The sequence below is a fragment of the Dipodomys ordii genome, unplaced genomic scaffold (assembly GCF_000151885.1).
Source record: "Dipodomys ordii isolate 6190 unplaced genomic scaffold, Dord_2.0 Scaffold97, whole genome shotgun sequence".
Taxonomy (NCBI): domain Eukaryota; kingdom Metazoa; phylum Chordata; class Mammalia; order Rodentia; family Heteromyidae; genus Dipodomys; species Dipodomys ordii.
This window is the reverse complement of record NW_012267313.1, coordinates 4,813,543-4,840,188: the sequence shown is the minus strand read 5'-3', so window position 1 is coordinate 4,840,188 and position 26,646 is coordinate 4,813,543. Positions and strand designations below refer to the sequence as shown.

At 35.8% G+C, this 26,646-nt stretch overlaps 1 protein-coding gene across 7 annotated transcripts in view; it reads left to right on the top strand.

Moving 5' to 3' along the window:
- Epb41l2 (erythrocyte membrane protein band 4.1-like 2) overlaps window positions 1–26,646 on the top strand; it is a 166,888-nt gene that overhangs the window by 93,772 nt on the left and 46,470 nt on the right. For all 7 annotated transcript variants that reach the window (XM_013026845.1, XM_013026850.1, XM_013026849.1 and 4 more), the window contains exons 4-8: window positions 5,915–6,019; window positions 16,681–16,723; window positions 20,753–20,828; window positions 23,521–23,739; window positions 25,159–25,246. In XM_013026845.1, coding sequence (XP_012882299.1) covers window positions 5,915–6,019; window positions 16,681–16,723; window positions 20,753–20,828; window positions 23,521–23,739; window positions 25,159–25,246 — 531 coding nt within the window. The remainder of the gene's footprint in view (window positions 1–5,914; window positions 6,020–16,680; window positions 16,724–20,752; window positions 20,829–23,520; window positions 23,740–25,158; window positions 25,247–26,646) is intronic.

The following is a 26,646-nucleotide window of genomic DNA, read 5'->3' as shown; positions in this document are numbered from 1 at the left end:
TCATTAATGATGAAATTTGATATAAGTGATGCATTTATTTCTGGAGTTATTTTGTGAACATATCCAAAGAATCGTTGACCCAGGGTTTTGGGTTTTTTGTTGTTTTCCCCTATGGTTTGAACTTTGCAGACAGGAATGTATTGCCAGCTTACTGGGATTGGTAGAAAAGGAATTAATCTGATAAATCATGGCTTTAGACCACTTACATATGGTTTTATTTGATTTCTTACAGCCTACTATAACAATATATCAGTTGTTGTGTTTGCTCTGTGCATACCTTTCTTCCCTTGGCCTTTTATATTTGTACAGTGTGGTTTAGTGCTGATGCAAAATGCGTAGCTCTCGGGCTGTAATGTATGGATTGCATTGTGTACTTCCCATCACTGGGTAGTTGGCACACAATAACTGCAGTGTGGAAGGAACTACATGGAGACAGTAATGGTGTTTTATACAACGCCAGTGGTGTGTGGCGGTCTTCTGCAATCTGCTGGGTAAGCAGCAGCACAAATTCTTCTAGCTTGAGAGGGCTCCAGAAATGTCATATTTTGGCCTCAGTAATGAATGCCACAAATAACAGCACAGGCATGGGGGGACTTTGCTCAATGTCTCGGATTCCAGACTGCATTTCTTTAGCTTGATCTGTTGTAGATTCCTTTGCTTTTTTTATTTCTGTATTAAAAGGAATTCCCCAAAGCTGATCTTCCAGTTCTTGAATAAAGCATTCATTAAATCTATCTAAATTATCTTGCTTTTGTTTCCTTTGTTTCTAATATATTAGCAATTTTAAAAAAAAATCTGATAACTGGAAAATGGACCAAAGGACTTTTTTCTTTTTCTCTCTTAAATATTTTTATCCCAAGCTCTTTGATTTCTATGTTGTGTTAGTAGAGTAAGTTGGTAGGGGGAGGAATATGGGAAAAATGTATTTGCAAGGCTCTTTCATTTATTATAGGAAGTAAGATTTCTCTTGGAAGGAAAAAGTTTATGAACAATTGTATGGGTTTTATTGTTAAATGAACAGATATTGATATAGCTTGTACTCTATTAAGTTTCTAGAGTAGGAACCAGATAGAAAGCAAAGGCATGCTTCATATATCAAGGAAAAAACAGTGAAACTAATGTCATAGTGGAGGAATGTGTAAAGACTGAAAACCTACTGCTCTTCTTTGGCCTGCTCTTAGGAAAAAGGACAGATAGGCTTTTTGCTTATGTCATTCCTTGAGTGCCCAAAAACTCTTTGGAAGTTTTCTTATTTGTTAAGAAGTTTGTGTAAAATGTAGAATTCTGAAAATAAAATATAGGTCTGTGGCTTGCATCCCAGAATCTGACAGTATGTGTTTGGTTTAGTTCCTGGAATATCTGTGGGTTGGCAGTCACGAACTAGAATCTGGGACAGTGTATATGACTGACTGCTAGCCAGAAGGCTAGAATTCTAGACTCAACTCTGCCAACTTTTGGCTGACATTAATAATGAGTCATTTTGTCCCAACAGATACCTTTTGGCCTACTGATGAGCTAGTTATTCGGTGAGGTTCTGTTGTAGGAGGCATCGAGATAAGTACAGTTAGTCTAAGAAAGTAATAAATATGAAAAGGAGAAGAGAAGCCAGACACTGGTGTATCTTACCTATAATACTAGCTACTTAGGAGACTTAGGAGATTTTGATTCAAAGCCTACCTGAACAGAAAAGTCTATGAAACTTACTTCCAGTTAACCGGCAGAAGGCCAGAAGTGGAGGTATAGCTTAAAGTGGTAGAGCACCAGCCTTGAGCGAAAAAGCCAAGTGAGAACTTGAGGCTGTAAGTTGAAGCCCCAGTGTTGGCACTCACAAACGAAAGTGTAGATAAAAGTGAATTCTTGGGATATGAAATAAAATTAAAATGAAATACTAAATGGAATAGATTTTATAGGAAAGGAGAATTTTTGGAACTTGTTCTAAAAGCAGGGTTACAGTCTTGGTGCTTGAAAATAAATCAAGGTAAAGAAAGAGAGTTAGACTGTATCTCAGTAAGTTTGTAGTACTCTTGTTTTGCTTTTGGTACCTGTCCTGGGGTTTGAACTCAGGAACTGGACACTGTCTCTGAGCTTTTTTGCCCAAGGCTAGTACTCTACCACTTGTGCTACAAATCTACTTCTGGCATTTTGCTGATGAGTCTCACAGATATGGCTGCAATCCTCAGCTCTCAGCTTTCCTGAGAGCTAGGATTATAAATGTGAAACACTGGTGCTCAGCTTAGTACTCTTTTATCTGAGGCAGTACCCCCAAATTGCTATCAATTAATGAAGCAGCCATGTGTACTGGTGCAACTTACTTGTTGTAATTTCTAAAGTAAAATGTTCTATTTTACTTGGTTAACAAATATATGCATATACATTTATGTATGTATGTGTGTATACATATGTGTGTGTAGTCTTTCAGAATAACCAAATTGAAGTTGTCTATAAGGAAATAAAGTAATGATGGTCTATTGTGGTGCACACTTTTGTAATCTTAGCATTTTGGACCCTGAGGCAGGAGGATCTTGAGGCCAGCCAAGGCTGCTGTACTGAGGCACTGGCTTTAAAGAGAACATAAGAGAAAATTGCTTTTCTGCCAGGAGTAAAGAACACTAACAGATAACATAAAAAAGAATTTACTTCTTTAAACAGAATTTAGAACATCAGACTGGAAAATCAAATCAGTTAAGCTTCTCATTTGTTAAATAAGGAGATTGGATTAGATAACTGGCAGCTTTTTAATCATATTTAACACTAGTTATTTTTAGAACAGTTCACAAAGGTCCCATGATTTCAGCAGCCCTTTAATGAATCCATGAAATATGTCAAACATTCATTATACTTTATTTAACTCCCTCATCACCATTTTAAGGTGGTAGAAGCACAGGCTACTTTTTTCTTCCTCTTTCTTTTCTATCTCTTCCAGTTGAATGTAATTTTCCTCAGATAATGTATGTCTTTCATTCATAGTTTGCCCCATGGTCTTAACATAGGAACTGACATCTATTAGTGTCTGAACATCTGGAAGATACTCGGCAGTGTTAGAAAGATGAAGAAGCATCTGAGGCCACTATACTGTTCATAACTAGCGGTCCTATTGTTTGGTTTGTTCATATGATTGCCTTCCTCTTTTTGTCTTAGTGTATCCTCTAGTCTCTTTTAATTAGAAATCGACTCTATCAGGCTTTGTAAACATCCAAAATGGAAAGTAATCTCTCTTATCCACCTCAAAATAATTTCCTCCTCTAAGAGTTGCTGCAGATGTTATACTCTTAGTTTACCTGTGACTTTTCTTTGACAATGATCACTCTTCCCTTCTTGGTTTCCCATGCCATTTTTTAAATATATATTTCACTATGTGCCTCATTGTTGCATTTTTGTTTTTGCTGCTAAGCTCTGAGTTCAGTGAGGGTAAGGATGCTGAATAGAAGCTAGAGTGATGGTGTCAGCAGTCAGGATCTCATCAGGAGCTCATTGTTCTTTAAAACAATATTTACTGAATGAGGAGGATAAATGGTGAAAGTCTACACGTCTGGAAGGTACATCAGTTGTTAGATGTGCACTAGTGAAAGAACAATTGAAATCAGACTGTAGCTAATACAAATGTAGCACTTTGACAACTCCACACCTTACTGGCTTGGGGTGATTTTCACAGTGAAAGGTGAGGTAATTAAAACTAACTCCATTCTGCAGATAAAGAGACTTAACTGTTTTCCTCCTTTTTCACAATTGTCATGCACAAAATGCATCTTAGAGGAAATGGATCTGAATCCAGTCCCTGTTCCTGGTGCCTGATGTACTGTCCAGCATATCAACACCAAATTGTGGGAATCAGCTTTTGTGTTTTTATTTTAGTCTTTTAGGTGAGTTATGCCAAGGAAATCATAGTTCTGATTTTGAAATGGAAACTGGTAAGAAGATATGATTTAAGAGTAGTTGACTTTGTATACTAGCACTTGGAGCTTATAGAAATTGAATGCTCTTTTAGAATCTATTAAACACATTGGACTAAACTCAGGCACCAGTGGCTCATGCCTGTAATCCTAGCTACTCAGGAGGCTGAGATCTGAGGATCATGGTTCAAAGCCAGTCTGGGCAGGAAAGTCCATGAGACTCTTATCTCCAATAAACCACTAGACAACTGGAAGTGGTGCTGTAGCTCAAATGGTAGAGTGCTCGTCTTGAGCTGCAGAACACAGGGCAGCACCAATGCCCAGAGTTCAAGCCCCCCAACTAACCAAAAAAAAAAAAAGAGTAGTTGACTTTGAGCTAATGTCAGATTGAATGTGTGTTCTGTATACTCCCTTTGAACTAACGTATTTATATTCAGTTAAGAATACCTTTTAAGCTGGGCTCCAGTGGCTTACACGTATAATCCTAGCTACTCAGGAGGCTGAGATATGAGGATCGTGGTTCAAAGCCAGCCTGGGCAGGAAAGTCCTTGAGACTCTTATCTCCAATAAACTGTTAGAAAACCGGAAGTGGTGCTGTGGCTCAAGCGGTAGAGTGCTCGCCTTGAGCTGATAAGCAGAGGGACAGCACCCAAGCCCAGAGTTCAAACCTCAGGACCGATCAAAAAAAGAAAGAATACCTTTTAAATACCCCTAATTTCAAATAGCATCAAACCATATGATGAGAACTTATTTGGTACTTGCCACACAACTTGTGATCGATTCTATTATTGCTATTTTATATCTGTTCAAAAACCCCCCAAAACTAAGGCAAACAGAAGTTACATGTCTTGCTGAGATCACATAGCTTATAAGTAATAGAGATTCATTTAGAACTTCGTTACCAAGAATCCAGTACTCTCCTTGACTACATTCTGTTTGTATATACTTTAAATATATAGGGACATACATGCCTATTTGAGAAATTTAACTGAATATTCAATACTGATTGTGAGTCCTAATGATGTGTATAGTGCATTGTTTATATACAGTAATCTGTGGCTTTTTCTGTTTTTAAAAGAAATATGATGATAAAAGAATTAATAGGACAAGCACCAGATTCTCCCTTCCTCCTTTTCAAGATATATACATATTTGTATATATACTACGTATATCTTACATATATAATAAATACATATATGTATATGACATATATAAAACATATATATGTGTACACATGTATATGTTATATATGTGAGATAAATGTAGTATAGTATTATATATAGAATTAATGTTCCATATACATAATGTTTTGTATATATGGAACATTAAGTTTTACAACTGATTGATTGAATGCATAAATACTTTGATATAGTGAAGGCTATTCATTTGGAGGATGAAAAAGCCTCACAGCCTTTTCACTGTTGTTTTCACAATTAGCCCACTGGTGGCTTCTGTTAGTGCATCTGATTGGAATCATGTTTCTGACCTGACCTAGCAGTTAGGATACTCCATAAGTGTGCATCTTAATTGGAAATGAATCACCACTTTGATTATTTTGAACTGATCAGACATTGAGCTTTATTTTTATGGCTGTCAAAGGTTTTTACGTGTGTGTTGACAACAACTTTTTAAAAAAGCTATCCAAGACAAAAACAAGTGACATCCTTAGAAACAGTTGACTGATTTGTCAGCTGCTTTATCTTAAATTAAAAATCTTGATCTTGAAGAGTGAATATACCATATCAGTCTACAGGAAAATTGTAAATAGAAGCATAGCTTGTGTAAAGTTCTTTTTATATTTATATAATTTACATAGCTTAGCAATAAAGTGGTAGCCATATGATCTTGCTTTTGTTTTAGAATTTAGGCTTTGCATATGTGGGTGGGATGATGGAGTTAAAGTAAAATAGAAAACATTTTCTTACTGTATTACAAAATAAATACCTTAATGTTAATCTCTAGTAAATCTTGGAATTATCTCTGCTGCTTGAAAAGTAAAGATCCTTTGCTTTTTTTCCCTCTAGAAACGTGCTAAGGGTCAAATGTTATTTGACAAAGTGTGTGAACACCTCAATCTTCTGGAAAAGGACTACTTTGGACTTTTGTTTCAGGAAAATACTGAACAAAAAGTAAGTGATTGCAACTTTATATTTTTAAAACCAATTTAATCTCAGTATAAAATTTAGCTTTAAATAACGCTCGTTCAGATTATATTTATATTCACCATGCAAATTTGGTGAATAAAATTATCTTGTATGAGAGAACCACTTACAACTTTGTGTATGTGTGTGCACATGTGCATGTACACATACTTTCCAGTTATGAACAGACAGAATGGTATGACTTCTGAGTTGAGACAGAAAGAACTAATTTAAAAATTATATTAAATTTTCAGCTCTTATTTCTTATGGAGTCATTTTCGGTGATGAATTTGTATGTGTGTGAAGTACTTTAAAAATACATAAAGGAAAGATTTTATTTTATTTTATTTTTTGTTGGTCATGGGGCTTGAACTCTGGGCCTGGCCACTGTCTCTGAGCTCTTCAGCTGAAGGTGAGCATTCTATCATTTGAGCTATAGCACCACTTCCAGTTTTCTGGTTTATTGGTGGTTTATTGGAGGTACGAGTCTCATGTACTTTCCTGCCCCGGCTGGATTTGAACCATGATCCTCAGATCTCAACCTCCTGAGTAGCTAGGATTATAGGTTTGAACCACCAGTGCCCAGCTAGGAAAAGACTTTTAATTGTGGGGAAATTGATGTTCTGGAATAAAAACAAAAAACTTTAAAAGTGGTATTATATCAATCACATTCTCTCTATTCCTGGCTCTTTGTGCTAAATATAGAAGCTAATTAAGTCAGCTTATTTTGTTAGCATACACATGTGCAGTACCTGTATGTCAGTTATTGAGCATTCCTGAAAAGTAGAGAGGCATTGGGAGGAATGATAAGTGTAATAATACCTACCTATATTTGTTTAGAGGCTCAGGAGAATTTGTCTTGCTGAAAAGACCAGAGGGGTGCTCTTGCTCTGTTGCTGTTGAGAGCCATAGATGAGAGCTAGCTTTACTTATATGGTAGATTTTTCCACCAGTCAGATCTGCTTGACATCAGGAGGTTGTTTCAGATTGCAGCCTACAGAGGAAGTCCTTCTAACCCTGTTTGGGGCTGTGGATAGACAGACTCACTGTAATAATTCTGAGGATGCCCAGCACACTTGGTAGCAGTGAAAGACATTACTATCCAATATCTAACATTCAATACCATCAGTAGAACAGAACAGTCATTACAGGAACTTAGTGTAAATTTTGTTATTTGCTGCCACTATTGTTTCTATTTACATGTCCAAGTATAAAAAAAGGAAGGCTAGAGTGATCAGTATGTAAATTAATGAAGCTTTAAAGTTGCTCAGTTTTTTATATCTCTGATAATTTTGGTGTAATTATGTGTTTAGACTGAAGACAATTAAATTGCATGCCTGCCTACTGAACAGTGTATATTTTATCAGAACTGTTTAGAATACTCTTTAGCAAAGTAGTAGTAACAAATTAGATGAAATAAACTAGGTGCTATTTTAAGGCTATAAATTTTAAGTTACTTTTGATATAGTTTTCCATTTGTGCTCCTTCTGTTAGCCCTAAAAGGGTCCTGAGTAAAATAAAAAAGAATGTGGTGGGCATTTGGCTATTATTACCATATCATTATTTTTGAGAGTATATATTGATATATTGATAGAGGTATTTAATCTTTGTAAAATATATAGACAATTTATTATGTTGTAAAATAATGTGTTCTAGTAGAAACAGAATAAGACACATTAAGAAATATTATAGGGCTGGGAAGGTGGCTCAGTGGTAGAGCGCTTGCCTTGCATGCTCAAGGCCCTGGGTTCGATTCCTCAGCACCACATAAGCAAAAAGAAAAAAAGCCGGAAGTGGCGCTGTGGCTCAAGTGGTAGAGCACTAGCCTTGAGCTGAAGAGCTGAGGGACAGCGCCAGGCTCAGAGTTCAGGCCCCACGACCGGACCCCCCCCCCAAAAAAAGAAATATTATATAGGGGAGGGAAAGTGGGAGAAAAATGAGGATGGGGTAACAGTGTTCAATAAGAAATGCATTCATTGCCTTACTTATGTAACGGTAACTCCTCTGTACATCATTTTTACAATTTAAATAACAAATGGTATATCTAGAACATTGATTTTACATAAGAAAGAATGATATTTAGATAGTAGAACTCTTTAATTTGCAAAATACATGTCTTGTTTATATCTTAAACCTGAGTCTCAGACTCATACATACTTAACTGTTTATTGGACACTATTGTACCTTCAGTTGCCTAAAAGCCAACTAGTTATCTTCTCTGTAAACATTATCTGATTCCTGAAGGGTAGTTCTAATTCCTTCTTCCTCTTTTCCTTTGTCTTGCTTTTCAGCATCCCTCTTTTCCACCTGCAAGAATTTTACTTTTGTTTAGGCCTTTGATATCTCTTGCTTTGATTATTTGTTAGTCCCTTAATTGGACTTTTATCTTTGTTAAGTAAGCCCAGAAGATTCTATCTGATCTTGTTAAATGTCTTAGAATCATTTAATGGTTATAAGCTAGCCCATGTAGTGTGGTTTATAAGACTCTTTGTTTATGTGACTTCAATCAAGTTGGGCTTCTCAGTAATCATTTCCAGTCCATTTTCAACATATTCCAAATTTCTCTTCCAAAAATGAGTCTTGTCAATACACTCTATGTCTGCTTGATGTATTCCTTACACAGAGAATATTACTCCCATTGCTTTTCTATTTAAATGTCTACCTTTCCCTAAATAGCTTCTGGATTTTTCCTAGACTGCCTTCTGTCACTCTGCCTGTCTTCAGTTCAGGGGAAGAGAGATGGCAGTTTGTACTTTCATCAACAAAGTTACCCTTTATTCTCATTACCTATAACTACATCTGAAAATGGAATTATGAACTGAAAACTGGAGAATTGTATTTTGACAAGACCCAGGTTTGGCAAGGAATACAATTGTTGATTTCAAAGAAAGATAGTCATTAAAGACAGTAAAAGATAAGAATAGGTTTGGGTAGGTTTATGGTAATATTTTCATTGACAAAAAGATGCTAATACCAAATTAAGTGGTCACTTTATATTTAGGCTTTCACTCAAGAACATTGAGGTCATAAACAGTGGGGTATCCTTCCTGAGATGTTCACTTTCTAAGAAATGTATATTCCAATATGGTTATCAGTGTATTTCTGTAATTAGTGTGTTTTCATAGTTTTTATTTTATGCAAATTTTTATTCTTCCTATTATGTAGACAAATGCCAGTCCTCAATATTTTGGGGTAAACTAATTCTTTATTTTTCCAATAAAATTTGCGTGGCATCCTGTTTTGTTTTGATAATTAAAATTTTTGTATTATTCCTTAATCAGTTGTGCTTGGTTTGAAATCTGTACATTTTTAACAGTAGGATAGAGTAATGTAATTTTATTTCTTCATCTTCTTTTTTGTGCTGAGGACTGAACCTAGGATTTCGTGTATAAGCATGTGCTCTACTTTCCAACTATACCTCTAGTGCATTTTTTTCATGCTGAATATTATTTCTGTGTTTACAGAAGCTCCGGATACTTATTCCAGCCTCTTAAATAGTACAAGTGAGGCAAAGCCATGAATATTTGCTGTGAAATTTTTTCATAGAGGCAAAAGTCCAACTACTCTATCTCTCATGGTTGACATACTAATTTGGAAGCTTTTCAATTGATTTTGAATATGAAAGTGTGACATTGTTAGTGTTTGAACTTTTTAATGTGTGTTGAGAACACTTGTGTAAACTTTGCTATGGAAAATGTTAAAATAAGAGAAATCAAATAATGTGTTATATTCTTTTATAAACAGAATACTGTCTCTATGTAGTTCACATATTCATGTCCAAAGGAAACTGTCATTGGGAATTTTGGACTCTGTTTAAAGGAAAAAACACTGTCATGATTTTTTATGTTAATAGAGTTGGGCATTTGGCCCACATATTATACTGTCATTTTGCTGTACTTGTTATAAGTGTAGTTAATACTTATGGCTGACTTTATGAAAATTAATTAGAGCAGCTGTATGATAGTCAGACCATTTTACTTCAGAAATAATACTAAGAACTCAAATATTATAGTTATGCACATATAAATATTTTAAAATAAAATTCCATAGTTAGTCTAGTTAAGTTTTATAATTCTACATTCTTCTAGCTATATAGTAGATGTTTCACTGTGATAAAGAAAGCCTGTGACTTGTCTTCTGATACCAGCATTGTAGTAGACTCTGAGATTTAATTACACAAAAGTATATATTAAAGAAGATCTGTTGCAGTGCTATAAATTCCTGTGGGAAAATACAGGGTTAAGACAAAACTACTTTTGTGCTGTCAACATTTAGTAATACAGTGTGAGTTGGGTTGTATTTTTAATTTCTTTCCCTGGCTAAATTGAAGTTTTAACAAAAATGAGGAAGGCATATCTGAACATTTGAAAAATCTCCTGTGGATTTTGAGTAGGTCTTACTTGAAATGAAATTAGGGGAGAGATAGAGGTTAAGAAAAATATATTCAAACATTTGTTAAAACATCAAGGCAGAATTTATTCAGGACTCTTTAAAATAGTTATAGGTATCACTGTAATGGAGTTTTGCAGTAGGCTAAAACTTGGGCTCAATTCCGAATACAAAAAGGAAAAAGATACATATAGTTGAGAAGCCAAGGTTGTAGGTCAGGCAGGGCAGGGTGTCAGCAGATAGAATATTATTAAAACAAACAAACAAACAAACACAAAATTGTCAGCTTAGCGTGGCTCATGCCTATAATCCTAGCTACTTAGGAGGCTGAGATCTGAGGATTACAGTACAAAGCCAGCTGGGGAAGAAAAGTCAATGAGACTCTTATCTCTAATTAACCACTAGAAAACTGGAAGTGGTGCTGTGGCTCAAGAGGTAGAGTGCTGACCTTGAGCTGAAGAGCTGAGGGATAGTGCCCAGGCCCAGAGTACAAGCCCCATGACTGACCCCCCCCCCCAAAAAAAAAAGTCAGCTTTCAGTTTCTGTCACAAAATATTTGAGGAAAATAATTTAAAGGACCAAGGTCAATTTTGAATCACAGTTTTGAGAGATTTTTGGTATCATTGGTTTCATTTGCTTTGAGGTTTGTGGTAAGGCAGAGAAGCAACATGAAGGAAAGGCATAGAGAGGAAACCTGCTCACCTCATGGTGACCAAGAAGCAGAGAAGAGAGAACAGTAAGGGGCAGAGATAGTGAAGTAAGCCAGGCCCAAAGAGGCATAGGTCTCATGCTTTCCCTTATTTGCAACAACTAGTATATGTCTGAGACAAGCAGAAATGGTCAGATAAATTGATGTTAGGCAAAATGAACCCCAAGATAAGGACTCAAATGGTTTTTCTTTTTTGCTATTGTTTCTAACATATTTATATGATGATTTTTTTGATGCTTTGTATGTCCCTCCTCCACGGTATAACGCCTGTTTTCACTGTATTTGATGTTGGTATAGTTTGTGGAGGGGAAGGGAAAAATAAATTTTTTAAATAGGGATACAGGTGGACTCATTGCAACAATGAGATGTATAAGACATTATGTCGAAAAACAAACTTTGCAACTTTGGCATGGGGCGAGGGAGAGATGGAAGGGCAGGGATGGTAAGGGGAAGCAGAGGAGTAGGCAACAATGCTTGATAAGAAATGCACTCATTACCTTGCTCATGTAATTGTAACCCCTCTATACGGTATTTTCACAATAAAAAAAACAATAATGATAATTTTTTTAAAAAGATAACAGCCCTCAAGATTTTCCTCCAAGGACCCCCTCCAAGGTCCCACTCCTAAATTTCCATTTCCCCTTGATACTCCGTTAGAGTATCAACCTTTTAGTGATTACTCATTAGAGGTTGGAGCCCTAATGATTCAATCATTTCTCCAAAGCCTTGCCTCCAACTTTGGCACATAACACGTGAATCTTTAGAGAGCATTTCAGAGCTTAACCATAGCAAAGGGCTACTTAGGGGAACTCTGGCCAAGTGTACTAACAGAATACTTGCCAATGGAAGGTGTTTAAGGTGACCTGGCACCACCGGGAATGGTGGCATATGAAGAACTAGTCAGATATTTAGGGGTAATCAGATAATTGAGGATAGAAAATTGTATTTAAACCAGCTTCTAATTCTGTTTAAGCCAACAGATAAGATTGTGGTGAAAATTGAATAGTACATAGATGATGGACACAGAAGTCCAAAAATTAAGTCCTCATTGAGAAGAGGATTCAGAGGAGTTTTATGAGTAGTGTTAGTCAAGGAGAGACTGTAAGAACTACAAGACATATTTTGTGTATAGATCTTGAGTTGCTATCCAGTTGTATGTTTGGACACTACTAAGGGCAATTAACTCCACTTTCCAACCGCTGATAGGGTGCTGCTGATTGATTATTGTGGTTATCTTATCTCTGTCACGTGTAATAAGTTAGCAAGTGGAATACAAAGGCTGTGGGTCTACACATTTTTGCTATAGCTGCTTGAATTTGAGAGTTTGAGAATGTGGGACCTGTGCTCTGTCAGAATCTGCAGAAAGCTGTCAGTATGTAGTAAGTTTATTCAGTGAAGTTTGGAGTATAGCAGGGTCATGGTGGCTAGCTTCCTAGCTACTCAAGGAGGCTGAGATACAAGGATCACAGATCCAAGCCAGTCCAGGCAGGAAAGACAATGGGACTCTTATCTTCAATAAACTACTCATAAAAAGCTGGAAATGGTGCTGTGACTCAATTGGTAGAGCACTAGCCTTAAGCAAAAAGAAGTTCAGGGACAGAGCTCATGCCAAGTTAAAGACCCAAGGACTGATGATTAAAAATAAAAGTTGGAGTCTACATGACAAACCAGCTAGATAGAGGATTTAAAAATCACTATCCATTTTGCTTTCAGAATATAGACAAGGGTTTCTATGGAAAGAAATCTAGAGCCACATTAAATGGCAGCCCAAAGATCAACTCCTTATAAGTAAGGAGTTCAGATCCTATCCCTACACTTGCTCAATTGGAAGTTTTATTTAGACTAAATGTTCAGGTGACTCCCATATGCCTTTAAAATGTGTTGAGATAAAATGATCCAGAGAATAATGTTCTCATGAGGCAGCAGAGAGAATGAATGACAGGAGTTAGAAATCTCACACTGTAGGGAGGCCTACTAACTTTTCCTAGAATTAGCCCTTGTCTTTTCTATGTGGAAAATGTGACTGCCTAATTCTGCAGTTCTTTCCAGTACTGGCATTCTGTGAAAATAGACATTGCAGTGAGCAATCAAGCTTGAAAGTTGTTCTAGATATTTCTGTTGTTAGAGGATATTTGACAAATGTTTTAAATATTTTTTTCTATTAAAACTGTTGTAGGGAATTGTCTGAAGAGTAGAGGACAAGTCTGTTTATCCTCAAATTTGTTAAAAGGTAAAAAAAAAATGGTAGGAGTTTTTCTAATTAACTGATAAGATTTTAGAGTAAAACCACACGTGTATCTATTCACTGGATTGTTTAAAAATTAGTAGCCTTGTATGTCTTCTGTGCTATGGATTTCTTTGGCAATCTAGTAAATTTCTATGGGGCCATTATCATAATAGTGTTTTGTCAGTCGGAGCTGAATTCTGGGCCTGGGCGCTATCCTTCAGCTCTTCAGCTCAAGGCTAGTGCCCTACCACTTGAGCCACAGCACCACTTCTGTCTTTATTAATTTCTTATTTTACCTGAGATTTATTCAGAAAAGAAATTTCTCTATCATCTCTTTGATCTTGTACTAGGGCCCTTAAATCTAGGGTCATAGTATATGCTAAGCAAATGTTCTACCACTGACCTATGGCCCCAAAAGTAATTTAGGCCAGGAAGCAGTAGTTCATGCCTGTAATCCTGACTACTCAGGAGGCTGATATTTGGAGCCACCATGAAGTCTTTGAGACTTCAGTTAATCACAGATAAAGCCAGTACTGTGGTTCAAGTGATAGTGTGCTAACCTTTGAGCAAAAGGAGCTCAGGACAGCACCAAGGCCCAGATTTCAAGCCCCAGGACTGGCAAAAAAAAAAAAAGTGTGTGTGTGTGGGGGGGGGGTAAGGAAAAGGAAAACCAACCTAAGTAGGTGACTGGAAGTCATTGGCTGTTGCTTGGTCATAGCAGGTAAACTCAGCCCACTAGTCTTTTGACAGTGATTTGAAAGAAGAAAAGATGCACCAATTTTCATTATATCTCAGCAGTATTGTAAAAAGTGGTCTAAGGACGAAAAAATCAAAATTTTGCATGGCTGACTTTGACTACTTACGAATTTGAGCATCTGTAGAGCTCTACATACTTTCACTATGCTCTGTAAAACTACGATAATTCTCACTAGGACTTGGTGCTTTAAGTGTGAATAGAATGTAACAGATGGGTAGGACATAGTGTTGGAGAAGATGATACTGCTTCCACCAGCCTCAGGAACAGACAGTTCTTTAGTGATCTCCTGTAGCAGGCATCTGTGTCAACTCATAAAGAAACTAGTTTCTCTCTATTTTCTTCTTTCTATGTGTTAATAGTGTGAGAGATTTTTCTTTCCTTCTTGTCTCTGATTCAGTTTTTCTCGTGTGATTGTTAAACTTCTTGATTGAAAATGTCACACATTAACTCTCCTTTACTTCTCACCAGCCTCTGTGCAGTCTGGGCTGGGAGCTGAATGACTTTTACTCAACCTTGTGGCATCATCATAATTGCCAATTTGTGAACCAGCTGTTGTGTGGGGGAACAGCTGCAAGGCACAGACACCAAGTGCCAGGCTCTTTTCTGAAGGAAGAAAGGAGCTCTTCCTTAACATGGCACTGGAGGTACTACTACAGGCTCCCACTAGTCCTTCATATCAATGGTCTAGACAGCTGTGGGGACACCAGTAATATGAAACTAGGCCATGCTCTGATGGCTCTTTATTGAAAACTTTGCATATGACCAGTGTTAGAACAGAGCTTTGCATACCTTGTGTCCTTGCTGCCCAAAATGCAGGTCATGAATGGTGTAGTAATGCCCAAAGGGTCCATGCAGCTTTACTTTCAAAGCATGCTGTGTTACTATTTTTTAATAGTATAAAGTCATATTTTTGTTGTCTTTCAATATTTTGTTAAGAAAGTTATTGTCTCCTATGCAACAATGTTTTGTTTGTTTTATATCTTTGAACAAAATTCTGTTTAAGCACAGGTGTTCTACTATGTGGGATACTTATTAGAGTGTATCAAACTTCTTTATTGGAAAATCAATTTTGCATCAATTTATTGTATCTCAGAAATCGAATTGTTCTATATTAGTAAGGTTAAGAAATTTTAGTATTGATTTGTGGGACTGGAAGAAATATTGTTTTTAAATGAAATCCATTGTTTATAAGGATGATGTCTTTAGGTACCTTCAACCTAGTAGTTCATATTTGCTATGTTTTGTTTGTCTTTTGAACATGTTTTCTTTTTCTTTTTTTTTAAAGAGAAGGAATTAGGGGCAAATGAAAGCTCCATCCAGGCACTGGTGGCTCAAGCCTATAATCATAGGTACTCAGGAGGTTAAGATCTGAGGATCCTGATTCAAAACCAGTCTGGGCAGGAAAGTCTGTGAGACTCTTATCCCCAATTAACCACCAGAAAACCAAAAAGTGGTACTGTGACTCAAAGTGGTAGAGCACTAGGTCTTGATCAAAAGAGCTCAGGGACAACACCCAGGCCCTGAGTTCAAGCCCCATGACACTCTCCACGCCTGAACAAAAAAAGTGAATTGCTTATTTGTGATTTTCAGTTTAAAAGAAAGATTTTTTTTTTTTTGAGAATGAGTCTTATTATGTAGCCCATGTTGATTGAGAACTCTATATAGCTCAACCTAGTCCTGAACTTGGAATCTCCTGACTCAACCTGAGTGCTGGGATTACAGAAATGCACCATCAAGCCCAGCAAGAAAGATATTTATTAAAGACCAGAAAGGAGCATATTCCCTCTGGCAGTATCTTTTCAGCATAGTGTGTTGTAGCTTAGAGGCTAAAAGAGAAGGGAGAGTTGGTTGTAAAATTGAGAAAATTGTACTTGATTTGGCATTTATAATTTTAGTTAATGGTTTCTAGTTTATATTTTATCTTTCTTGAATATAAGAACAATTGATAAAGAACTCTCATTTCATTGTCCAATGGTGTTTCTTGTCAATTGTTCAAAGATTTTATGTGCATCTATATATATCATTATTTGGATGTTTGATTTTCATATATAAGAAAATTAGACACAGAGCTCACCTTAAACATACTTAAATATTTAACACTACACAGAAAATGGTAACAGTGAATATTAACAGATGAAAATTGAAAATTGGTTTGAATTCAACTTTGTTAAAGTATATTTACATTTTCTGAGTGTTGGTATAATAATTCTAGCTATTCAGAAGTCTGAGATCTGAGACTCCTGGTTCAAAGCTAGCCCATCAATACAGGGAAATAAGACTCTTACCTCTAATTAACCACCAAAAATTCAGAAGTGGATCTGTGGCTCCAGTGGTAGAGCATATCAGTCTTGAGTGAACAACCTAAGGAATAGGGCTCGGGCCCAATGTAAGTCATAGTACTAGCGTGTGTGTGTGTGTGTGTGTGTGTGTGTGTGTGTGTGTGTGTGTGTGTGTGTGTGTGTGTATGTGTGTGTGTGTGTGTGTCTGTCTGTGTCAGGATATATGTAAGAAACTGTATTCTATTTTTATTTCCTTATAATAATTAGCCTTTATCCTCTCTCCTGCAGAACTGGCTAGATCCTGCAAAAGAAATAAAGAGACAACTTCGAAGTGAGTATTTAGATAATTATACTTGAAATTAAATCTTCACATCTGTTTATTTCTGTCTTTAATAAAATAGACTAGACTAATAATAAAGTAATAAAATCATTAGTTTTGTTTGGCATATACACCACCTCAAGTCAATGATACTCATATATATGCGATCTATATCTATATATAGATCTATAGATCATATACACACACAAACATATGTGATATATTTATAGAAATGTGACTGTTTAGCCAGATGTGACCTATAGTCCCAATACTTAGGAAGCTCTGGGCTGAGGTTTTGAGTTCAAGGCTACAATTGTAAATGTTTATTTTGTTACTATTATTTATCACTTTCTCTTTGAGAAGGTTTACTCTAGGTAGATCTAATAAAGTATTTTTGTCTACTTTGTCTTGGAAGTATGGGTTTTGGTTGGTAAGCATATCTTAAGCCTCAAACATGTGATCCATTCTTCATAGTTGTACTAGAGTGGGACTTGAGGGGTGAAAGTAGAATAATCTTTTCAATTCTTTATGTCACCAACTTCTCGGCAGCCCATTTGTTCTTTGTCCAGGTCCACTTTACATGCTCTTTGAGTCTGGATTTTCTTATTAGGTTCTCTTATTCTTTTGTTCTCATTTCCCTAGTTCTTCTCATTGAATTCCAACCTTGACATCATGTGCTCCTTTTAACCAGCCTCCGCCACCTTTATAGGATATGTCTTTGTAGATTGCCTTGCTGTGAAAACAGTGCAAAGAAATGTTATCAACATAGTGAAATCTCTAATTTAGTCAGAGAAATCTCTTACAACAGTAGAGGACTGAAGCAGAGAAGGCAAGTGAGTCATGTGGGATAAGGTGTTTTCACTATAAAACAGAATTGGAAAGATGGTAAATTCCTAAATAACTCCTTTGAGATTGTGGGCCTGAGAGCTGTGCAGGGAGAAGCCATTTCTCTGAGAACTAACCTTCAAAATGCAGGACAGTTTGTAAGTTTGATTGTGTTTCTAATATCAAAACACTGAAACAAATCTATACATGCTTTTTTCATCCTTTTCATCTACATCTCATTTGAGGATCTTTTATTCATTCATTTTTTCTATCCAATGAATGATTTTAGTATTAGTATCATTTCTTCACTATTTTGGTGTTTTTTTTTGATCATACATTTTTCTCCCCTTTTCCTCTCTTACAGATGCATTCCCTACCTTAACCCCCATTTTGTTAAATACCTTATTTGCTCAGAATGGAGGAGTTTCTTAGGATATGACATTTTTAGTGCTAACACTGCAAGTGTCCCATGCAGCCTGGCATGGTTGTGGCATTATCAGCTACCCTATCTTTTACTGTTATTCTTGGCTTTCAAGCATCTGTTTTCTTTCTTTTTCTCTTCTCTTTTTATTAGCTTTATGTTTTATCCATTTATATCCATCATATTAAATCTATATTTATATTGTATATTTGTTTCATGATAAGAGAAGGGGTGAGTATAAGTAAATACAGGTACAACATGATGACATTATGGAAGAAACTGCATCAGAAATCTTTAGAACTTTTTCTTTTGTCCTCTCTGTAGTTGTTACATGCTAATAGTAAAGTGCATGCATTCAGGAAGATGAGGATGCTTGGTTCTAATACTTTCATGGAAACTAGACCTGCCAGGGGAATAATCATAGAATAGGACAATCTCCAAAATCTGATTGTTCCCTTTGGTTTGGTTTTGGCTCTTGATTATGTATGTACACTTATTTTAACTCATAGCTCTTTTCTGTTGGATATCATCTTGGGGATGGGAAGAAGCATTTAAAAAAGTTTAAAGACTTTTAAGAAAGCTACAGAGATAGTATTGGGAAAGCTCTTTGAAGGCAAAACTCTTGCTGATTATAAATCAGATTATGTTTTGATTAAAGTTTTCTCAGGGCTTTTGCCCTTGTGGTTTGGCCAGAGAAATAACAGTAACAAATAGAATCTGGCTTTTTAAACTGCTGGAGTTCATCATGAAAGGAGGCACAGGTAGAAAATGTAGTTTTAGTCCTTATGTTGACTTCTTTCTACTTGTGTTAAGATATATGAAAGAACTTTTCTTTGAACTCTTCTATGTTATTTCCTCAGTTTCTGTTTATGATTTTTGTTACCCTAAAGCCAAAAGCAATTAGCAAAGATAAGTAGTTGGCTTGAAATACTTAAAAAAACTATGCATATTAGATATGATTAGTATATAAATGACTCTAGCTAGTTTGTTTATACATAGCTAGGTAAAATTAGGCATAGTATATAACTGAATTAGAAGTGTAGCTTGAAACTGCAAATTAAGGGTTTTTAGTACAAAAAAGTGAGGTAAATTAACTCAATTTAGCCATTTCACATGTAGTACATATTTCACACATATTACATATCATAAGTACATAAAATTTTGTCAAAATACCATTGGGATTTGGAAATAATATTCTAAAATGTAAACGTTCTACTAGAAACGTGTTTGTAGCCATATCAAGGCAAGCATATGGTAGTGTTAATACCTAGGAAATAAACAAGAGTCCATTAAGAAACGATAATCCTGTGATGACTTTGCTTGATTATGGATTAGCAGTCACCTCAGAATGCTTGTGCACAGATAGTTAATGAAGTCAGCATGTATTATAGACCAAGAAATACCATATTTCTCCATTTTAGGAAGGTCATATCCCATTATTATGTCTTAAAGATAAAAAGCAAAACTGAAATGTGTTTCTAGAGTTGAGCAGGGTTGCCTTTATTAGTATAGCACAAATGTATTGAGCTAGAGTTCTGCTGGAAGTATGTTATGTACATAGTAGCCACCCACTAAGGATCTGTTGACTTTTGAGTGGGAGAAAAGGTAGTGTACCAATGGTGATGGACAGGAGGACACACCAAATGAGAAAATGAGATAGAAGAAATTTTCAAGTGTGTAAACTAATAATCTCATGAGGCCTAACATAAATAGTATAGGCAAACTTAAATGTGAGTGTATACACATATGCACACACATACAAGTTTTTAATTAAAAATATTATTAGCAAAATTCTAAATTCAGGCTAGCAGAATTATTTAGGTTCTTTTAGGAAAATGATCTCTCTTTCTTAGACTTTTTTTTCTTCTTTTAAACCAACCAAAATATGATATATCAATAGTTAGTGTATGAATAACAGTATTAGCATAGGGTGCTTGACATATTCAATGTCACTGGCAAAGTATATGTTGTATACCAATTTGTATTCTATAAATCATGGGAAATGATTTTGTTTTCTTTAAATATTTTGAAGTTTTACCAAATACTCCTTTCCTTGAGATCCTTGTAATACCCATTAATCATTTCCTGAATAATTATTGTGATCACTTGGTCATTATTTCCCTTCTTGCAACAATATAGGACTCCTCCAAATTTTATTTTTAATTTATTTTTGGTCATGCTGAGAATTAAACCCAGGGCCTTATACATGCTAGGTAAGTACTATATCTACTGTATCACTGAAGTATCCCCAGCTTCTGATTTGTTGAGACAGAATTTTGCTAAATACACTAAATCTTGAACTTGAGATCCTTTTTTTCTTCTCCTAAATGCCGAGATAACAGTCATGTATCAACATGCCTGACTAATTTTTTTTAAATGAGTGAAGAATACTGGAAATTGTTTGGGCAAAGCAAATCTTAAATACAAATATTACATGGAAGATATATTAACTTTTTGTGTGTAATACATTATTAAGCAAAACACTCATTGACATATACCACTAAGTATTTATTTTTTTCAAAAGTGATACTTATTTATTGAGATAGATGTTACTGTGTAGCCCTGGGTCAAAGTCCTGGGTACAGAGGATATAGGTGTGCAGCATCATGCCCCATCTCTTACTATTTAATAGTGGTTACTAATTTTTTGTTTTAATTTTGTGTTATTGTAATAATCATGTCCTCTAAGAAAACTCAAACTGGTTTACAGTGGGATAAGTGGTTGTTCAATCAATATAATTAGTTGTTTGGATAAATCATTGTTTTGTAAATAACCATGATGTTTCATAATTATAGATCTTCCCTGGCTGTTCACTTTTAATGTGAAATTTTATCCTCCTGATCCTTCTCAACTTACTGAAGATATCACCAGGTAAATATCTTAAATATTTATTTTGAAATTAATGTTTTTTATTCTTTTATTTCTCTGGGTGATGTCAAGATTGAAAATCAAAGCTATTTTTAAATAAGTTTCTTTAGAAATAAGGTTCTCCCCAATAGTATTAAGTATTGCTAATTTCATAAATTTTACTATTCTTTAGTTTCTCTTTTTGAGTAATAAAAAAAAAAAGATGAAACTGCTGGCAACTTTGCTGTACCTTCAAAAGGCACTGGTATTTAGTGTTTGAGATTCTAATGCTAAGATGGCTTTTATTATATAATGTGTGTTGTATACTGGCCTTATATATACAATTGATAAATATTTATATTTAACCTCATATTAAGTAAATAAGTGAAATGAAATTTAAATGTCTATTACTTAGTAGAATTTTTCCCTTTAATTTACTGTTCTGCCTCAAAAAACAATAAAACAATAACTCATAAAACTAACTGGGTAGAGTTTCTCATGGAAATTGAGTAGCTGTTTTATTTTTATTTCCTCTGAGATCATGTGGGCTATAAGGTCATGTGTTGAAACTGCAAATAGAGGATTCAGTTTAGGAGCAAGAGAGCTTTTTCTGATCCTGAGTAGCTGTATCTTTTGAGTGAGCACTGTGAATCATCAAGTTCCTCGATCTTTTAACTCTAGTAGACTAAGGAAGTGATAGGACTTCTTGAAAGCTTTGTTAAAAGTGTAAATGGCACTTCTGTATTTAGAAGTTATTCATATGTCCAAGGAAGACTGTTGAGTATGTACTTTTAGGAAACAAGGGAGTCTCAGTGAAAGACTCTGCTTGTCTCTAGTTCCTGTGCCTTTGGTACTTCGATACACCAAGTTATATAGTCAATATAAGAAGTGTATAATATCCATGTGAGTTAAGACTGAAGGAAATTTCTTTCCAGGGTTGGAAAAATAAGATGCCTGTGTTTTTTCTTCCTTTGCCACTTGTTGCTGAATAGGAATGTGCCATGGTACTTTAAATTAATTGCTACTAATATACTAATTCTCCTCTGATTGAATTAGCTTTAGGTCTTACATAGTAAACAGAAGCTTTTGTAACAGCACAGAGAGCTGCTTATAAACTCTGGACAGGTTGGCGTGTGGAAGATACCTTCATTGAGGGAATGTGTGAACTGTGCATGGAATGGGGATTTGTGGCCCAATGCCCTTTCTGTACTCCCATTCTTCCTGTTAGTTACTTATTGGAGGGGTAATAGGATAGTTAATCCTATGGTGACAACTACTATTTTGCATCCATAAATAGGGCTTGAGCAGGCTTTTGCTGTGGTACCAGGAATTAGAGGTTGTTATGATTACTTAAAGGCCTCAGTGGTATAAGGGACCAGTCATCTGCCTATACTTGGGACTGGCAGCCTTAGTGACTGAGATTTCCACTGTGACTTGAGTGAACATTTAGAAGATGGGGCAAACTTTTGAAGAGGCCACTGGTGTCTGAAGAATGGATCTGGGAAATTGAGAATGTGCGTGTCAGTTTTTGTTCGAAGTTTTTTAGGATTTGAGTAAGGGTTTGAAACAGGAAAGGACCAATGTGAGATGTAGAGACAATAATATAAAAACAATATAAAAAGAAACAATAGAAAGAAAGCATTTCAAAGTTTCAAAGTGCCATAAGAGTTGGAGAACTAACATTATTGTTCATCAAGGAATTTGAAGATACCCTGGCATTACAGTTTAAAATTTACTTTTCTAACATAAGTGTAATTGGGTTCACATTGTTCCTAGAGGTCAAGGAAGCAATACAGTGCTTGAGAAATACCCAGATTGTGGTACCAGTGAGAAGAATTTTATTTTCTCAAAAAAACCTGAGTTCTTCTCAGTACTGTGGCATGTACTTTGGTTACTGTGAAACTATGAGATGATAAAAAGAGTCTGCTGATAGACTTAGTAGTAAAGTAGAATAGAACTAAATTGAACTATAATGTTGTGGTGGTATTTCTCTGAGTCACAAGCAATGAGGCTCGCATCAGAGGCCACTTGATTCCATTGGTAGTGATCAAGGAAGAACAGGGAGCCCTCAAAATCCAGGCTATGCAAATATTTCCACAGGAAGAAGATGTTCTGTTGCCAGGAGGCATAATAGATTTTATAAAACACCTTAAAAATCAGGATGCTGCCATTTTATTTTAGGGAGGTTGGTGGAGACCTTAGCAAATGGTGATATTTGATATTAGAATCAGATTTTAAAATATCAAAAAAAATTTTGTGATGGGGCTGAAAAAACAAACTCCCATACAACACAAATCTCATTATTTTGCATGTTAATTTAGTGGGAAGCAACCATTCATTTATGATAGTTATAATAGTACACTTGATCATGGACTGAGAAATAGATATTGTTGTTATAACTATCAGGTATTGATTCCCTGGTACCATACCATGTATTTTATGCTATAGTATCAGCTGTAGACTTAAATATTGCCAGAATAGCACTTCAGAATTTCTGTTGATTCAGTTGGCGTTCTGGACTTAGTTTCAATTATAAGTAAGCCACAAATCCAAGGAGAAAGATGAGCTTTCTTACTAGAGAAGACTGTATGGCTATAGATACAAAGTATGTCAATAAGGTATATTTGTTTTCAAAGGAATGTTAGAATTTAAGGAATCATGAGTGCTAGGATATTAATTGTTCTCATCAACCTTTTTCTTTCTCTACTTCTCACAGATACTTCTTGTGCCTTCAGCTTCGGCAGGACATTGCCTCTGGCCGCCTGCCTTGTTCCTTTGTGACTCATGCTCTTTTGGGATCCTACACACTGCAGGCTGAACTTGGAGACTATGACTCAGAAGAGCATGGCAATATTGACCTCAGTGATTTCCAGTTTGCCTCCAATCAGACTAAGGAGTTGGAAGAGAAAGTGGCTGAGCTGCATAAAACCCACAGGTGTGCTGACTTGATGGCTGGCGAGGCTGGCATCACACAGTTCAATGATTGGAACACTTGATTGGTGATGTGGCAGTTTGAGGGATCATGCAGTTTTTCATTTTGGTGCCTCACTTAGTACTGATCAAGACTCGCTCAGCCCTTTATGTACCCTTTCAATTCTTTTACGTCTGTAATATAAGAAGCTGTATTCTTGAAACCAAATGCCTTCATATTTTGAAAAAAATTTTTCTATATAATATGTTCTTATATCCCCAGTGCCATCCATAAACACATACACAGTAAACACACACACCTACTTACCTATTTGGAATTTGCTTCATATTTTTTCCATCTTTTGGTTTTATTATTGTAGTTGATAAGAAAGCCAGGAAGATGTTAAGGCATATAGATTTGCACTGGAAATGTAGGTAGTCATGGATATAGGAATAATAACTGAAATGTTTAAGTGGTTCTATCTATAGAAGCTGAACCTTTGGTTTAATAATGATTACTCAGATTACTTTAGTACTATGTACACTTCCATTTTTATATCTACAAAAATTGATGTTTAATACAAGGTTATATAATTAGCCACAAAATTATAGTTGTTTTTTTGGGGGGTCCAGTCGTGGGGCCTGAACTCTGGGCCTGGGCGCTGTCCCTCAGCTCTTCAGCTCAAGGCTAGCACTCTACCACTTGAGCTACAGCGCCACCTCCGGCTTTTTTCTTTTTGCTTATGTGGTGCTGAGGAATTGAACCCAGGGCCTCAGGCATGCAAGGCAAGTGCTCTACCACTGAGCCACCTTCCCAGCCCCAAAATTATAGTTTTATATTGCAAGACCAGTATTCTAAAATATGGCAAATGATTTGAAAGGAACTTTCAGAAATTCAGTTGTTAAATGGAATAAATACATTGACTTAAATTAAAAATGATAATATTTTATTATTATTAATTGTAGTATTTTATTATTCATTTAAATTTTACTTTGTACTGTTACTATATAATTTTAATTTGAAATGTCAGGTACTGAAATTCCTTGATTAGTGTGATTGAGTAATGGGATATCTTCCTTACATAGATTTTATCTAGAAACTTGAACTCACTTTTTAATTTTTTTCTAGAAGCTTCAATCACTTTTTAAATTCTCAGTTAACTTTCTACTATGCTGTACTCTACTGGAAATAAGACAAAGCAGCATTTTCAGATAAGGATAATGGTTGAGGTCTGCCTCCTTGCAATGGACAGGTTAAGATGAAAAGATCTTGAGTTGGAAAGTTGAATGTTCTTGCCTATTGTCTGCTTTTCTGCAGACTTAACCTGGTTACTGTGTGTATTCCAAAGTAAGAGTCCACCTGACCCTCTTTCCATTCTGAGTATATTTGCTTTGCATCTACCCATAAGATAATTCTGCTTTTTGTTTGTTTATTCATTTTCAGGGGCTTATCTCCAGCACAAGCTGATTCTCAGTTCTTAGAAAATGCAAAGAGGCTTTCCATGTATGGTGTTGACCTACATCATGCCAAGGTATTGTCAGTGTAATGGAAACTAGCATCATTCCAATATATTGAGTGCCATTTCAGGAAGGCTCCAGTTTCAGTAGCTTATTTTACTTTGGGAAACAAGCCATTTGCCTTGGCTTGATGATCTCTGTAATATTTCTTCAGTAACAATTATTACTATGATGTTAGATGTAGGGAGGGACCATTTGTTCCTCTCTCTTTTTTCTTCCTTTCCTAGTCTTTTAAAATTATTACCCTTTTGTAGGTTCTTATAAAACACTCTGTCAACTTATTTTACCCCTTTGTCTTTTGTTATTTCAGAAAAAGGTCCTGTGTTTATTTGGTGTGGATCATGATCCTCCTATTTACTTCTCATATTGCTACCATGCCAGTTTTTTATTGGTTGGGAGATATTGTGTACCTTTTGCCTAGTCTGACCTCTAATGGTGATCCTCCCTATTTTAGCCTTCCAAGTAGTTTGGATTACAGATAGGAAAGCTCTTGCTTTCCTAAAAAAAAAAGAGCAACAAAAAACTGAGAGTTGAATGATGATGCCTCTATAAAATAAGGCCATATTACAAGTTATTATTTTTGTTAGATTTCTTTTTAACTTGCAATTTTACTTGCATATTTTTATTCCAAGGTCAGAAACTAGTCTGTATGTAGACACACCAGTGACATCTAACCTAGATTATAATACAACTTTAATCTTTGAAAATACTTTGACATACCATCTTGTTTTAACATTTGAATATGTTTTATAACTACCTAAAACAGTGACAAGGATAACCTCAATATGATTAATCCTCCTAGAAGGTCCAGTTGATCTTCCTAACCCTTGAGTATTTTTCAGCTCATTTTCTATTATGTAAGCACACAAGGCAAACAGTAAGGATGTAGCCACAAGGCAAACAGTAAGGAGAGCAATAGGTCTGTGAACAGAGACTCCACACCCAGCCTGTCTCTGCTTCTTTAAGACCTGTTAATACTGCTGTGTGTAATTTTTCGGGGAGGTAGGGGTGCTGAGGATTGGATTTGGGGGCCTAAAACTTGCTAAGGAAGTGCTCTACTGCTTGAGTTATACCCCAAGACCTTGTTCTTTCCTCTCCCTACTTTTGTGAGTCATTAGTTAGGAACTAATTTTTAGATGTCAGTACTACAGTTATGTGTTTTTTTAAATTAAGTTTTTTTATTGTGAAAATACTATACAGAGGGGTTACAGTTACATGAGCAAGGTAATGAGTACATTTCTTATCCAGCATTGTTGGCCTCCTCCTTTGTTTCTCCCCTACCATCCCTTCCCTACCACTTCCTCAGCTACAGCCCCTCTCCCCCGCCCCCGCCGCCCTCCCCCCGGCCCCCCCCCCCGCCTAAATTGTAAAGTTTGTTTTTCATTTTTTGTTTTTCTTTTCTTTTTTTGGGGGG